We start from the raw sequence: 18,097 nt of genomic DNA on the forward strand, positions 1-18,097 counted from the left end.
GCCTTCTCAAGACTCGCATTATCATTTTCTACTTTGCAAAATTGCAAACCGTACCATTTATGTTTTTTATAATCGGCTATTGGATTTTAAGTGAACTATAGTAAGTGTGTTTAAGCATGACGACACCATGTCAAGTACGATTGCGTACAAATCTCAATCTTGCAGTACAATGACTTTCACTTTCCGGCTCAAAAATCGTATTGTCTGCTAGAGGAAGCTGGATACCAGTAATATCCGCGCTATATGACAGTACTCAGTGGCTACTATATCGGAAAGTTACACATATTCATGATATTGCTGAAGGGACACTTTTGCCATTAACTCCAAGTAAGATTGCTTTCCTGACTCCGGTAACATTCTTATCTGGTTTTCAATTGTGATAGGAGAGCCAGTGATTCCATCGTCAACATTAGTGTTGCAGAAGCGTACATGTACAGTGGTGAGCCGATTTACCGAATTCTGCAAGTTTATTTCTTCAGCAACAACAACCTGAGATAGCACTGAGACGATTTCAAGAATGAGTGGACAACACAGTGGTCGTAACGATGTTAAAAATGTGCAAGCTTCACGAGACGTGAAAGCCAAATTAGCGTCGTCAAGTAACCAACTGGTCTTGACGGACACCCAACGGAGACTCCTGGAGGAGAATTTCCAGACCTATGGTCGTGGAAGGAACATGGATGAAATAACATTACAGTTGGTTGCAGCCGAAGCTGGTTTACGGACAGAAGATGCAGAGGTGGGTTGACCATAATACCGTCACTAAATTTAGATTTGATGATGGGTTAATATTTGTCTGACCTGCCTTTTTAAGCCGTTACTAGTGAGGGGTGAATGATGCGAGGGGAAATGGGGCCTGGGACGAACTCACTGAGAACCCTTAAAAGTTTCAGAACGAAAAAAAAAACCTGCCGGGGCATTGTTCGTCTGAAACTTTTTTTAGTATTTTAGTAGTTATCAAAGCTTCAATATAATGATACAATTCGAAAATATGAAAAAAGGTCTGGTGCAGGCAATGATTACACGATTCTGATAATTGCGCGGAAGTCGAATCTGGTGTTTTTTCTAAGTTTACTGGTATGCATGGTAACATCAAACGGCATCTATGGGTAGTCCTTTTCTAATAGTCTAGTTCTAGGAATAGGGTGAATTGCAAATTAGGTCAACTTTAAATTTCATGAAGTTTAGTTATCATTTACACGTGCTTGACACCATTTAATTTTTTTTTTTAAGGATTTGCTTCAATGATAAATTTGCCTCAGAATAAATTGTCTCGGCTCATGTTGAGTGCCAGTTTGTTATAGAATATATTAGTAATAGTTATATACCGTACTAGGTTATGACAAGACTATCCTAATTCACGTTGAGCTAACTCACTGCAGGTCCATACACTTATACCAGTATGATATGAATATGACAATTATGAAAATACTAAACATTATTATTAGTGGCATGGAGCGCAAAATGTCAAAGCATCAGCCGTACGCCGTGGTTAGCTCCAATTCGCTGTAACACTCTTTTCACATGTTGGCATCAAGATATCGGTGGACTAGCTTTTAGGATAATAATTATGTCAACGTGTATTTCACCAAGAGTAATAGTGTATGATATAGCCTATATTTTTATTTTACTCATCACTGAGTTTCATCACGTACAATGTAAACATGTTAAAAATGGCGGGAATGTTTATGGGTGATGTTTTCCAATAACGACCGGGAGTAACGAAGATGAGTGAAAATATCAAAGCGATTTGTATAGCCTCCCGAATAGCTATAATTTAGTTTATTCTAAGGTACTTAAGTGTATTGATAACAACAATAACAACTACAAAACAACAACAATAATAACACTAATAATAATAATACTAAATAATAATAATAATAATAATAATAATATAAACTTATAAATAAGCAACTCTGAGAGAAAGAATAATTGTTAAATTCAGATTTTGACCCTTTTATTTCATTCTTTATCATACGTGCAAAGCTGTCGCGCGCATTTGTTTTTGCGGCGGTGCGCATTATTTTGTTTCATAGAAATTGGCCAAATAAATTTTTTCTAGTCTTAATTTATTTTACCAAAATGACGGTAAAGATATGTTTTAAAAGCATTATTTTAATGGAATAATTGTTTGATTAACAATCAAATGAATTAGTGACAAATATTTCATTTATGTGAATAAGAATGTGAGTTTTGAACTGATGTTGATTATTCTAAACCTGTTGTAAAAGAATTATTCTTAGTTATTTTATGTCAAATTTACATTGCAGCCGATTGTGTAATTCGTGTGCAGTATAAAAAGTTTTTAAATTTACAAATGACATAAATTGCAGAGCAAATGGCATAATAACTCATAATATAATATTGTATACATAAACAAAATAACTACCCATAAATCAGGTCATTGTTAAATAGTATTGCACATGGTTACTCTATGTGCATACGTCCACGAAATTGGATATTTCCAGGTCTCTATGTGCGTAATCACAAATTCATATACCTTTACAAAATATTTGACCCGAAAAAAGCGTGGGAGGGTCCAATAGTATAATTCGTTATCCGAACAATAGATATGTGCATTTTAGCCATGAAGTGTTACACTTTTGACTCATTTGGTAAAGATAGCCTTTTAACCTGTCGCCTACCTGTTCGCTACTGTTGTTGTTTTTTTAATTCCAAGGTCTGGTGAATAACTTCATTTTTCAAAAGTGAAGTGTCCCATGCAGAACTTGTAAGTTCGACTGCAAAGAAGCTAAAAGAGAGAAAATTGAGCTTTTCCTACACTCTAAAATTTTAAAAACAGAACTACCAAGCAAACACAAAAATGTTTTAAAAAAACGTTTAAGGTCATGTGAGTGTGTTTTGGTTTATTTAAAACATTTTAATAACATTTGTAAATGTCGGATTTTATAACATTTTTAACACTACAAAATTTGTAAAATGTTGTCAAAATGTAACTATTTTGTCAACACTTTTATAACATTATGTTTTGCAATAAGTTTTCAAACATGTTTTTGAATGTTGTAAGAAGTTTTAAATAACCCTTACAGGCTTTCGAATGTAATTGTAAAATGTTGTTGGCAAACGTTTTTGCAAACTATTTTGTCAACCATTTTTTAAAACATTATGTTAGAATGTTTTGCAGCAATTTTGTTCAAAATTGTTATTAAATGTTATTAAAACGTTTATACCAGTTATATCCCCGTTATAAATATAAGCCGCCATTTAAACATTTTCTTGATTTTTTAACAGTATTTTTACTAATGTCATCATGGTTAACTTCCCCGCCGCTGAAAATCTGATTTCATGTGGCGTTTGTATCCACAATATATAATTAAATTTTGCAGCATGCCGATGCATATCGATTTCATGTTCATGTTTCATTTCGATTTGCTACATTTGAATTTTCTTTATTATGAACCATGCTGATTTCAGATTGGCAGATGATTAAAATTCTCATTCAATATGGCTATAAATTAAATTGGTCCTGTGTGTAATTGGCATTTTATACAACAGACTATATACAAAATAGGATATAATATAGTAACGCTTTGCAATTTATATTATTTAAGAAATCTGAAATGTTATATAGACTATGCTATAGTCGATTTTGATAGATAAAAAATTATGTGCTTTTAATCATGATGAACGCATTCCGTTGAACTCAAAATTATTATACTGATATTCAATAGTATAAATGGTCATAAAAAAGTTTATATAATTAGTGACACTAAATGCAACATATCTTGGCATAATTATACTGGCTCACTTCAATACTGAACAACTCTGATTTTGGAATCTATCAGTTTATTGATCGCGAAAGCCCGAGTAAAACAAAATACTTGAGAAGCTAACAAACAGAGGGAGTACGGTGATTGAAAAGATCAGATGTGAAAATCTATCAATTGTTCACAAATTAATACAAATCAGAGTTTTATGTTTAAATGTAATGTACAGTGGGTAAGTGGACTACGGAGAAGTCTAAATGTTATACACGTTCAATATTATTGATCAATATCAAAGACCCTAGATACAAGAGTGGATACAAAATCTAGCATTGAACACGCACAATGGTAGATTTTGTATCCACTCCTGCATCTAGGGTCCCCAATATTGATCATTATTATTTATATCAGGTTTTTGAGCGATACTATAAAACTGTATATTGTACAATATTTGCAAAATACCCGGATACAATACAATATTTTTTTAATATTGTACACGTATCTCGTACGCGTCGCGCGTTACTACGGTGACAGCACCAACACGAGTCATGATACAACAGCACAACAATACAGACACCGTAACGGCTCACAGGAGATTTCGTACTGTATAAACAAGTAAAAGTGGCTAGGTAAGCTTAAATTTTCATTTTACCGCTTAGCAAAAGCCTGATAAATAATAATAATAATATTGAATGATACCACATGTTTCTTACAAGGGGATTTATAATCTTTCCAATTTCTCTTCAACATCCTTGATAAATTTGCTCCCTTTTCAGGTTGCAAAATCAATATGTCAAAATCTGAGGCCATTCATATTGGCAGCTTAAAAGGTTCTGATTTCCATCCCTTTGAAGATATTGGGCTGAAATGGAAGACAAACACCTTTAAAACCTTCGGTGTTAATTTTTCTCTTAATACACATGCTCTTTTTGAGCTCAACTTTACCCCTAAACTTCATCAAATTGAGCAAACACTCAATTGCTGGAGGAGTAGATATTTATCTCTCTTGGGCAAAGTTATACAGTTGTAAAATCCCTGTTGTTACCCCAGCTCTTGTATCTCTTTTCTGTTCTTTGTATAAACATTCCAAAAAGTTTTTTCAAGAAACTGAATAGTATGTTTTATAAATTCATTTGGAATGGAGGGAATGACAGAGTTAAGAGGGATGTCATGTGCCCGGTCATGTGTAATGATTATGATAATGGTGGTCTTCGGATGATTGACCTTTTTGTGTTCTCACAGGCTCAAAAATTTGTGTGGGTTAAGCAGCTGCTTGATCCTAATTATTCTAGTTTTTGGAAACCCCTTGAACTTTCTGTTTTATCTTCTTTTTATCCAGATTATACTGTCTTGTTGAAGACAGATGCTCCAGATTGTGTTTTAAATACCCTGTCAAATTGTCAGCTAATTGAGACTATCAAATTATGGTATTTATACAAATGCAAGATGAAGGAAAATTAAACTGGTCTGATTTCCATCTCCAGGACCCAATTTGGTGGAATAAAGATGTTCGGTTAAAAACAAAAAGTTTTTCTTTTACCCTACTTGGGATGAAAAAGGGATCCATTGCATTTCAGATCTTTATATGGGTCACAATTTAGTTAAAACCTTTGAAGATTTGGTTTTAGAATTTGATATTTCCATTAAAGACAGGAGAAAATGCAATTATTTAATGAATGGGATTTATTTGGATTGGTTCCAGAACCCTAAGAACATTCAAGAAAACATTTTTGATACTATTTCTGCTTCGCTTTTAGATGCAGAGAAGGTTTCAAAACATGCCTACTCAACTCTTAGGAACCAAGCCACTGTTGAAGCTGAAAACAAATGGGTTGATTGTCTCGATGTGTTTGATGAAATTGAATGGAACTGTGTGCATAGTAGCAATTTTAAATGTACTATTGAAACCCAGTTACGATCTTTTTATTTTAAAGTTTTCATAGGGCAATTTGTACAAATAATTTTCTTCACAGAATTGGTAGGGTGGATTCACCCAATTGTTACTTTTGTAATGAATTGCCCGAAACAATTTTGCATTTATTTTGTGAATGCAAGAATGTGTCTCCCATGTGGGATGAACTATGTTTTTATATCAACAGTGTCACTGGGGATTCTTTTACATTTTCCAAATTAGATAAAATGTTTGGTATCAGGGATACCTCAGAACATGACCTGTGTATTAATTTCCTTTTTCTGTGCCTTAAATTTTACATTCATAAGTGCAGATTTAAACAGACTAACCTTAGTTTCAATGCTTTTCTGAATATGGTCAAATTGAAGCAGAAAATTGAGTATAAAATTGCTGAAAGTAAAGGTAAACTGCGGCTCCATTTCAAAAAATAGACCATTGATCTTGAAGCATCTTAAATTGTTGTCCCTTTCTTCAATTATTTTCAAACTGATTATGGCAGGATCAAGATGGGTGTAACCAAGTAATGTGTGCACTTGTTTGACACAAGACTGGTGCTTGTGTTTTGTTTGTAAGAGTGAGTGTTTTGTCCATCGTCTTTGTCTCTTTTGTGATTGTCCTTTGTACTTGTTCTTAAAAATTTTGACTATAATATTATGTTTTAATTCATGATCGTTGGGAACTGGTGGCCCATTGTGTATGTTTTTTCTCCCTCCACCAGTTCCAAGAACAGGGAATAAAAAACTTCAAAAAAATAAAAATAAATAATAATAATATTGAATGGCTTATTTTCGTGTGATACAAGAATATATTGCACTCGATAGAAAATATTGCACTCGTCTTCGACTCGTGCAATATTTTTCTATCTCGTGCAATATATTCTTGTATCACACTCAAAGCCATTCAAAATTATATAAATATTTTGATCGTGTATGGGCCGCATTAGTCTTCATCCATATCTTCATGGTTTCCTTCACAACAAACAAAAAAGGGAAGTTTACAGACATCATGTCGGGTTAAAGAGTATAAAACATTTTAAAAACATTAAGACATTGCTGCAAAGCATTCTAATACATGTTGAAAAAGTCTTTTGCAAAATATTTACCAAAAGATATTTTACAATGACATTTTGCAAATATTTTACATACGAACCATATCCCAATGTCCGTATCCATATTTCACCACCATGCGCTTCGTTCACTGAATCACTTGCAACTTTTTAAATTAAAATCTCGGAATATTAATATTGGTGTCAAATAAAAGAGCACTTTCTGCATGTTCCATATGGGCTTTAAAATGAATGCAAATTTGATAGCTCTGATACAGACTGTATTAATATTACAAATAAGTCATTTTTACTTCAAGATAAAACAACACCATCATTGGGTACCCCAATTCACGACACATATAACACACATTTTTTGTCCTTTAAACAGTGGCCAAAACGAAAACAGCTATATACCACGTTTACGACTTTTTAAAAACATGTTCGTGTTTGTTTGGTTCCTCCCTCGCCCCCTTCCTCCCAAGGTAATTCCTTTCATTCTCTCGCCCTCTCAATATAATACGGTATATAAATAAATAAATCTCTCTATATCATTGCTTTCATGTCACGTCTATCATGTCCAAGGGCTTGTAGTATTCAAGCTCGTTAGTACATCTCAGCGGTCATTGACTATGATAATTGGCCTATAACATGTTTTATTACTCTCTCATTGCGAAATGATAAATTGATTAACAACAGAGTATGCCACGACATAATTCCATATGTGTGACTGGGTGACCCGCAGTAGCAAATTATACCCGTGTGTTTGTATCATTATATAGATGTAATAAATCAGAAAGACAAAATGACAATTGCTTCCCGATGCACCGAATGCGAACATCAGTGAATATTATTGCTTTGCTATCTACAGTAGATAGCACAATCCTTGAGACGCGCATAGAGACCGATATGCCAAACATGACCTCCTCCCTGCACATACTGGAAACAAAGTGACCTAAAAGTGTCTGATCCTTCCCGGAAGCAAGTGTATTGCGCTTGGACTGATATTAACCAAACGGGGTCAGGACAATCATGCAAAGTGCAAATTTTGAGTTCAACTAAAATTTAAATGTATATTTACATTATATTGTAATGACTTTTACATTGATACGGGTTTATTATTTATTTGATTTAATTAATTTTTAGGAATCTAACACAGAGCGTCTATCCTCATGCAGTACTGCAATATTAATACGGAAATACAAGATTTCATATGCCGTATCGGCACTTTGCAAATTAAACTGAATTGAATTTTGAAAACAAAATTAAGTGTTCTAATCAAATTGCTATAGTGTACATGGACGACAATCTTACAAGCAGCTAAACTGATAGCCTAAGCCGAAAGTTTCAACCTCCTTGGTTTAAATGGTTGTAGAAAGGTCAGAGGGTTCTATAATTGTAAATAATATGGTTGTGATATTGAATTATATAAAATGAATGTCACGGCTACAAAAATATGCTCATTTAACAATATCACTGTAACATGTAGGCACTATACCTAAAAGGCTAAGCGCTGCACGGCTCCCATAAAAATGATGAGCTATATACAACTGCATCACAAGCATCTGAACTGTCACTACATTTCCTTTAAACTGCATCAGTTATTTAACAGAATAATAAGGATATCACTTGAAAGATTAAAGCATTAAAAGTTTTGTGGGGTCACCAACAAAATGTTTGTAATATGATTTCGTACGGGCCAATGAGGGCCCACTGATTACAAAAAATAATAAACATGATACTTTGCATGCTCTGGGCTTTTGAATGATAAAAGTTGAATTCAAGTAAAAACTCATTGAAGCTCCTTTAATTAAAGGGCGATAAGTAACAGCTGATCGCCCAATCGCGTCCCGGGTGGGCGATCTAATTGCGCTTTCTCTATGCCCACCCCCAAGTAACTTTGTTTTTATTTCTAAAGCTGATCTGCCATATACATCTGAAAGAAAAAATGTCTGGTGTGAATGCTACACATGTACAATCCTGTGATGAAAAACAAACATGTCATCACACTAGCTTTACTATATCTTTATTAGAGCAGCGTACAGGTGTACTACTTTGAAAACAATAGATTATTTGAAAACGATGAAAAATGAAACTATACTTTGAAAACAATAGATTATTTTAAAACGAAGAAAAGGGAAAATATTTTGAAAACAACAGATTATTTTAAAACGATGAAAAAAGTATTGTGTTTTGTCATTCTATCAACATGATCAAGAAGCATCAAGAAGGCTATATGAGGGAGGGAGAGAGAGAGAGCGAGAGAGGAAACCAGCATTAACGGTAATTTTGTGAGGCCACCTACAATATGTGTTTAAGGGTAAATGTTTTTGTCATTTCATTATGTACTTTGGTGACTGCTCGCATTTTATACCCATAAGTACAAAACGCTTCAGATGTTTAAAAACCATTTCATTTTGAGTGTAAAGTTGTCCTTTAACACATCAATGGTCAAATATTCTCACCTTCCCTGGGTCAAATATTTTACCTATTATACCTAAACCTTAAATAACATTAGGCTTTATATAACATTGAGTCAACAAGTCATAATTATGCCATGCAGACAGCTATGGTCTTGACTCACAACATAAGAAAATGGATCGGCAAGATACCATGATGACAGCTCTGGTATAAAAAAAAATCTGATATTTCTTCATCATGCTTAAAACTTTTTTCACAAGAAGTTTTCATTTGTGATTGGCAGTTATTTTGAAAGTAAGCACATATTCTCAAGTGAGGTTGATCATAGCCATCATCAACAACTGATCATCTCGGTGATGTTATGTCAAATACTACCTCTCTGATTGGGAGAATGATTGACTAGATATGAGTTTGCTCGTGTGCATCAGCCAAGCCATACATACTTACTAATGAACACAGTGTTGAGATGTGGGTATAGGTAGGCCTATACAAATAGTCTCAGAAATAAGTGTTTGTATAGTGGAAGATTCACTTTGTCATTAATTCATATATGTCTACATTTTGGTACGTTAAAAGAAGATCTTTTATCTTTTTTTTCAGAACCATCAATTACGTATTTCATAGCCGGTATCAAAAATTCATTTTTACTAACCTCCATATTCATGATATTTGGTGGGTATATAATAAGTATTTTTATATAATATTGGATCGATTGAGCCCATCCATATTTATTGGTCTCGCTATGAGTTTTAAAATATTTTAAAACTCATAGCGAGACCAATATTTATTAGGCGTATATTTTATCATTATTATGTTTTGGATCCAATATTTTCACACACATGGATTCATCAAAACATAATAATGTATAAAGAGGGTGTGCATGTGACCACATTGGTTCCACGCAGTAAAGCAATGGATAATGGTTAACAATCGTCAAACATGGGACTTGCCTAAAGAACTATTCAATACACTTATTTTTAAAGAGAGAACCGAGAGAAAACAATATTCTCTAAATGTAAAAGAGTGAAAAACTCACTCCCCAAAAGAGTGATTCACACATGTTATAAGACCACTAAAAAAAGTGTTTTTTAACTTTAAAACCACTCAAAAAAGAGTGAAAAACACTCTAAAAGAGTTAATTTTAACTCGGAGTATAGGATTGCAACAAATGTATTTCCTATTTTCAAAAACAATGTTAAACTTCTTTTATTGAATCAGTCTGTATGTTACGATATTTATAGCAGTGATAGGTTTACCACACAAACATATATATTACCAATACATGTTTTCGTGTACACATGTGGCAGATAAGACAATAACAAGGCTAGGATGCAATTGAGAACGGCATACAGTCTGTCATAGTAGGCCTATATTTAGTTTCAGTTTGATTATCATTACAGTCAATGTCTTGATGTGAGTCATTGATATATCGGGTGATTTATATCAGTACGTTGATAATATCAATGGATTTCTTGTTCGTGAATATGTGTCTTATTTACGCACACCTTAAAACATTCATTTTGTTCCAAGTCGATAATCGTTGCAGTTATTTGGCTTTTTTCCTAGCTTGAGCATTTTGTTTGAGCTTGGTCCCATCAGGACCCAAGTATGTCTCCACACGGAGCGTCCGTTTTAAAAACAAACGAACACACACCATACGCACCCTCAGTGCCACCGCACGCACGCACACCAATTAGGCTATGCACTACTGCTGTGAAACTGAATAAAATAGTTGTTGGTATACTCTTGTTGGTCATCCAGGATATGGAAAGCGAACGCTGATTTCACTTTTGAAATGACGTGCACCATTCAAACATAATTTTATACTGTCTTTCTTTTGCGCGTAAGGCTAGCTTCAGACTCCGTATTGTACGTACAATATTGTATGTACAATACTTTTCGTGACGTCAAAAAGTATTACACGTGCAATAAATATACGTGCCACGACGAGTTGAATCAGATTAAATAACGCGCTATAACCCTGACGGTTCATTGTTTGCTAAATCCAAGCGAGGTCACCAGAAAATCTATGCAAGAGAAATTTCTACTGCTGCTGATGAAAAATCCTAGAGTGCGTTTGGAGGTTCTTTCTGCACTTTACCAGTAGCCTAATAAATTCATAAAACAATAAAAATCAAATAAAGATTTAGGGCAAATGTTTTTACTCACTGCTCATCTGATCCACTTTCCCAGGAAACTAAATACCGATACTCCTTAGTTTTTCCCTGACTTTCCAGACATAATTATGAGTAAACATCAAATTTAATGTTTACAAAACAATCAAATATATATACATTCTTTTGCATTTTGTACATAAATATTGATATCAATAATGTAGGCCTACAAACATTAAAAAAGGGGCCTAAGAGTATGTCTATTTTTAATCATATACTAATTCCGCCATGCCCAAACATATCTTATTATGAAATCGTGTAATGGAAGTGGAACCCAAATTCCAATCAAAAATAAAAACAAATTTGTTATCAAATACACTAGGCCTATACATTGTATTATAGGAATTTAATAGATGGTTCATTTTAATAAATAAATAGATTAACACGGGTAATGGACAAGAAATATTTGGCAATACCGGATTTACCAGAGAGCCAGTGGATAAAGAAATTAATTAAAATTAAAACAAATTAAATGAGAAAATGAAAGCAAGGACATTTGGCGAAGTATTGTTTTAGAATTCGAAGGAGTCCTAAATGTTATCCTGGCCCCAGGACACTGATTAATGTAAATTCGACCCATAGTTATTTTATCTACTTTTGCCAGCATTCAACCTGTTCAATGTGATTGATGCCTATTTTTAATAAAATTCCGAAATCTGACGTATCAACGTTGTATCGTGCACAAATTATGATTCGAGACTATTTCATTTGACACGGTTGTATGGATTTCAGAAGATCGGTCCTATAATAGATATCGATTAGAGAATTACAGCAAGAGGCTTTGAGGATGCCGTAATCCTCTTGACCATCAACCAATCAGAGAGACATATTTCAGAATTATGTTCGTATATTTGAAACTCTTTCAACTCTGAAATATATATTTCAAGTAATCTCGTTTCACATTAACACGTTTATGGATGTATAAGTAGGTCTATAACATACACCATCATAACATGCCTCAACGATATCAACATGTAAAAAGCTGTTGCAAATTCATAACACAACGTGTTATAATGTATAATGTTATATGCCAAAACTTTAAAAAACAATGAAAATATCAGTATCAATCAAATCAAAACCAGAATAAATACATAGGCCTACAAATAATACTTAAGAAACTGACTAAATCAATATATGACTAAATGTCAGTATAAATGAATCGCTAAATCAATTAATCAATCAGTAATCAATCAATCAATCAATAAATAAATAAATAAATAAACAAATAAATAAATAAACAAATAGGCCTAAATAAATAAATCTATAAATAAATAAATAAATAAATAAGAACTGAATGTGCCATTTATATTATTATTACAATTTTAATATTATTAATATCGTTAGTATTAATAGGCCTTTTAATATTAAGTACAGTTGCATACAAAAAGACATGAAAAGATGTTCATCATTCCGCGCACGAACACTCACTAAATTTACCACTCTTAGAAATTTGGCAACTACGTATCAATTAAGCAACCAATGATTGTAGCACAATATATATTTTCCCGGTACATACTATTTATTGCACGTGTAATACTTTTTGACGTCACGAAAAGTATTGTACATACAATATTGTACGTACAATATGGAGTCTGAAGCGCGCTTAATTTAGGCACATTATTATTCTGTTTAACCATGGAATCTACTATTTCCATTGTTTGGGCAACAAAGGTCGGCAATGTTTGTGGATGTTTGAAATCTGATCGATGTTCTCTTTCTTATCTATTAGGGAGCGATCGTTATTTATGGCAGGGGGGAATGGGTAAATTTAGGGGAACACGAAATTTTTTGTGGTCTTGAGGGGGAACCTGAAATTTTAGTTGAACCAGGAGGAGGATTGTTAAATTTTAAATGGACAAAATTGGGAAAACAAGGGGAACGCGAAAATTTTGAGTGGACGCGAGGGGGAACGCGAAATTTTTTTCGATATTTTTGCCAAAACACCCATTCCCCCCTGCCGTAAATAACGATCGGTCCCTTATTTCCATGGTTTAACCATCCCGGGGGGGGGGGTCACTCGCATACCAAAGTGGTACGCATGCTCGTCCCCAAAATCGTCGAAAAAGGGTTGATTTTTGGCATTGTGGCGTCGCGTCGTCGACGTTTTTAGAAAAAAGGGTGCTTCTCAGGTAAAGTTTCGACGTTTAGGGTATATTTTTTCAACTTCAGTGAGTTTGTTTTAGAATTTACGCCACTTAGGGGTCCATTTTAGTTTCTTATGCCGAATTGCGCCATATTTTAGGGGTACGATTTACAGAGCCTTACGCCAATAAGGGTGAAATTTTTCCACACTGATTACGCCATTTAGTGTCCATTTTTGAGGGGCTGGGACGAGCATGCATACCACTTTGTTATGTGAGTGATCCCCCCCCCCCCGGGTTAACCATGGACAATTTCATGTTCATGGTCATCATGCACACATGAGTATGGTTGCATGTTTAATAATTATCCCGGGGGTGCCACTCATATACCATTGCATGTTGTCATCACTGACCAGACACTTTTATTTTTCACCCAAAACACTGACATGCCCAAGGGCTGAAAGGTAACCCTTACCACTGACCTGCTATGAAAAAAGGATACCCAAATCACTGACCACAGCCATGGTGCAAACAAAGGTACCCATATCACTGACCTTGGATATTTCGATCAATTTCACCCAGGAATTTCATTGCAGGCACACTGTCTGCACTTTCTAAGGTCATAAATTATCCAATAAATTAATACAGATTCATGTAAAATGTAATATTTATTTCACCATGTCATGACTTAGTTGGTGTGAGAAATGCATCGTCAAATGCTGGACTTTGATTTTTCATGAACCCAAAACGCCGACATAGCCTATCTATTGTAAAAAAGGTACCCTTTTTTCCAGAAAACACCAAAATTGAGACCCTTTTCGCGTCCCGCGCGGGACGTGGCCTATGCTTAAAAGATACCCTTTTACCGCGAAATTTTGGTCGGTGATGACTTCATTGACGGTTCAACTGGCACCCCCGGGATAATTATGCTCTACATGTATAGCCCAGTAATGTTCCTGATATGTACGGTACATGCTGTATACAGGCTATGTATAGCCTACATTAGTCTCAATACCTGACACAGAATCTAAACTTATAACCATCTGTTTTTGTAGCTTCTACTGACGAACAATATTATCGTAATCAACATGGTAGATGGGGATAGTATTTCTAATACGCGGAACGACATCTGTATATCAACGGTCTACACTAATTGCAGTCATATCAGTCCTTTTAACTGAAAAACTAAAGGATGTATCTGTGCTTTTATTTCCTCCGTCATACGCTTTATTACCATAGTTTGCTCTGGAGAAATAAATTTTAGCACGTTGGACATATTTTTATATGCAAATTACCATATCTAGATGCCTAGACATATTATTGTTTGTCACTTGTCTTCATCGCTACTTTATTTATTTATTTATTTATTTATTTATTTATTTATTTATTTATTTATTTATTTATTTATTTATTTATTTATTTATTTATTTATTTATTTATTTATTTATTTATTTATTTATTTATTTATTTATTTATTTATTTATTTATTTATTTATTTATTTATTTATTTATTTATTTATTTATTTACTTTTTTATTTATTATTTATTTATTTATTTATTTATTTATTTATTTATTAATTATTTAACCTGGGGTGACCAATCAATGCACTGGCACACTGTTCTCCCTTGGTTCCCAGGGTCCATTGTAAAAAACACGTGTTGTATTTTTACGAAAATTTTCGCCCCTATAAGTTGCCGTAACCAGAACCATGATACATTATGATTATTCCATAAAATATATCTTACAAAACTAACGTAATATGCCAGTGACCGCTTTATTTTATGACCGCTTTATTTTATGGTGGTTGTTGTTATAATTTTGCCATATACATTGCTTTAATTTTCGTAACAAAACAACTTCAAATTGATATTTAGTTTTGTTGCTCTTGTTTAATTGTTAGCTAATGTATTTCTGTAATTACTCGAACATACTAATTTTAAGCTGTTTGGGTTAATAAAATGAATTTACAAATAATCCCATGACTCTGAGAATAATTATTGGTATAAACGTTAATATTTCGTTCTCTTTCTTTTCTTTTACAGAAATGGTTCCAAAACCGAAAGGCACTTTGGAGAAAAAACGAAGGATTATCACCAAATGACAAATCACTGTGGGACAATTGATAGTGATAGTATTACAAGTTGACAATGGAAAACACTGTATTAGTGATTAAACCGGTTAGAACTCTTAATCCGGTTCAGGTCAAGTGCGTGAAGAATGGATTACCTAAATTTGGGAATTTTGAAATTGGTGATGGAAACTTTATTATGGGAATGGAATGTACGCCATGTAAAAAAAGAACGACAAGGACTGGTGAACAGTACTTATGACTATGACTGAACAGTACTTATTTCGGCTCTGTTGCAGCTGACAATACTATGATAACATTATATAAGAATGGGGTAGAACCAGAGAAGATGAGAAAACCCGGGGAGAAACCCCATCTTCTCTGGTAGAACAGGAAAACAAAATTTTCTTTGTACATGTAAAATAAAATGTAACGGTAAAATATGATTATACATTTTTAACATAAATGGATAAGCCTCAATAGTCTTTCCATTGTAAAAAACACGTGTTGTAATTTTACGAAAAATTTCGCCACTATAAGTTGCCGTAACCAGAACCATGATACATTATGATTATTCCATAAAATATCTCTTACAAAACTAACGTAATATGCCAGTGAAAAAATATTTCATATTATGTGCGTTTATTATTGTGAAAGTTACGGAAAAGGCTGGCAAATTTGTTGCTGCCGGCAATTTACAGCACATATATTTTTAATACATACACACTAAAAACTACGGGGTTATATTTTCCGTGGTCATTTTGAATTGACCACGTTTGGGGTTGTTTTGACCCTTCAAGGGGGTTGTACTGTTTTAATTTGACCACATTTACGAGGTCATTTTAGCCACGACGAACGTGGTCAAAAACTTAGTGGTCATTTTGCCGATACCGTCGCGCATTGATATCAGTTTCAATCTTCCGCTTTGAAAATCTCAATTCATAAATGAGTTTAAACATGAGCTGCAATTAATGTTTGTTGATTAATAAATAAAACTAATTTTTTGACCGAAGTTACCCAATTTGTCAACTTTATAATGACTTGCATTTCGGAACTATTTGCACACACGGTGTGCATCGGCTTCCCACCACGTGGTCACATCAGCGCCATATTTGTTCTGATTGTGCAGCTCAGCGGATTGTCGTGTGTGCTTGTCTGCATGATGGAATATGAAAAGTTAGTTGAAAAGTGAGACTGCAAGGATGCATATAGACCCTTGTCTATGCACGCAGATTCATTCAGTTTTCATACTGTCGTGGCTGGTCGTGGCTGGTGTCTTGGCTGCAGTTGTTATAAGCTTATATCATGTAAGCTTATAATACGTGAACTGTCATAGGCGATGACTGACTGTGTGTGAGTGTGATACACAGATGCATTTTGCAGTTTGCAGTTTGCTGTTTATGTAATGCTTTCTCTGTGCAGAAACACACTTATGTCCTGGTGGGACCAGCATGACCATAGGCCTACTAAAAAAATCCAAACAACCCCTAAATGTGGTTATTGAGTAACCCCATAAAACAACCCTTTCAAATGGGTCATTTCATTTGACCCCGAAATGAGGTCATTAAGTAACCCAATAAGGCAACCCTTTTGAAGGGGTCATTTCATTTGACCCCGAAATGTGGTAATATTTTGACCCCAATGGGGTTACTATTTGACCCAAATACGTAGTCATTGCAATGACCCCGACCAATTGGGTCAAAATGACCCCGTTAGTGGTATGGTGTTTAGTTGATAACTATGCTGGGGTCAAAAATGACCCCGTTTGGGTCATTTTTTGACCCCGTAGTTTTAAGTGTGTAGCAGAATTAATTCTAGATAACGGGAGAACATCCCAAAGCATAATTGAAGAGATTGCCATTAAAATCTATGTACCATAATATTCTCTAAAAACAAAATATAGCCTTTTAATCTGAAAGAATGTGATGAGGGAACAATCTTAAAAACCAAAGATTAAAAGTCAATCTTTTCTTTTTAGAGATGAATTCGAAATATGTTTAATCGCAAGTTGATAGACACAAAGGACATATCTTTGCCCACTCGACAAATGCTCGAATCCGGTGATCCTGTGCCGGTGATACTGTTATAGTATAGTAGTTGTAGACTTTTTACACACTTAAAACGACGGGGTCAAACTATCAACCCTTTTACGGGGTCAATTTTATTTAACCCTATTCCAACCGCTGTCGGGGTAATTTTCAGTTGTTGACATCATATTAAATTGACCCCTAAAAGGGTCATATTTAAATGACCCCAAATATAGTCATTTTTCGACCCACGTTCTGGGGTCATTTTCAAACCGGGACCCCTGAATGTAGTCATTTCAACCACGTTAGGGGTAATTTTGTAATCATGACCCTGGATATAGTCATTTTTTGACACTAATAGGGTTATTTTTCAACTGACTCTATTAGGGGTTAAATCATTTTTGACCCTAAAAGCTAAGGGGCTGAAAAGCATAGCAAGAATCCAAAAAAGTTAATCCCGTTTTCAATTGGTCTGCTTTAAGGGATCTGGAATGAGCGTTTCGACAGTATTTTTGTGGGACATGAGAGCACATCAGACATATCGAATTGCATTCTGAATACGAAGAATGTCTTTCTGATATCAAATAATTTTAATTTTTGAAATTCACGATATAATACAAATTTTATGTCAAATTATTAAAATTTG

At 34.1% G+C, this 18,097-nt stretch overlaps 1 protein-coding gene across 1 annotated transcript; it reads left to right on the top strand.

Moving 5' to 3' along the window:
- LOC140148488 (homeodomain-only protein-like) lies at positions 1-15,679 on the top strand. Its single transcript, XM_072170473.1, has 2 exons — positions 1-739; positions 15,399-15,679. The coding sequence occupies exons 1-2, from the start codon at positions 518-520 to the stop codon at positions 15,477-15,479; spliced, it is 303 nt and encodes a 100-aa protein (XP_072026574.1). The 5' UTR covers positions 1-517; the 3' UTR covers positions 15,480-15,679.
- The last annotated feature ends 2,418 nt before the right edge of the window (positions 15,680-18,097 follow it).

This window comes from Amphiura filiformis, chromosome 1, assembly GCF_039555335.1.
Source record: "Amphiura filiformis chromosome 1, Afil_fr2py, whole genome shotgun sequence".
In the NCBI taxonomy this organism is placed as follows: Eukaryota; Metazoa; Echinodermata; class Ophiuroidea; order Amphilepidida; family Amphiuridae; genus Amphiura; species Amphiura filiformis.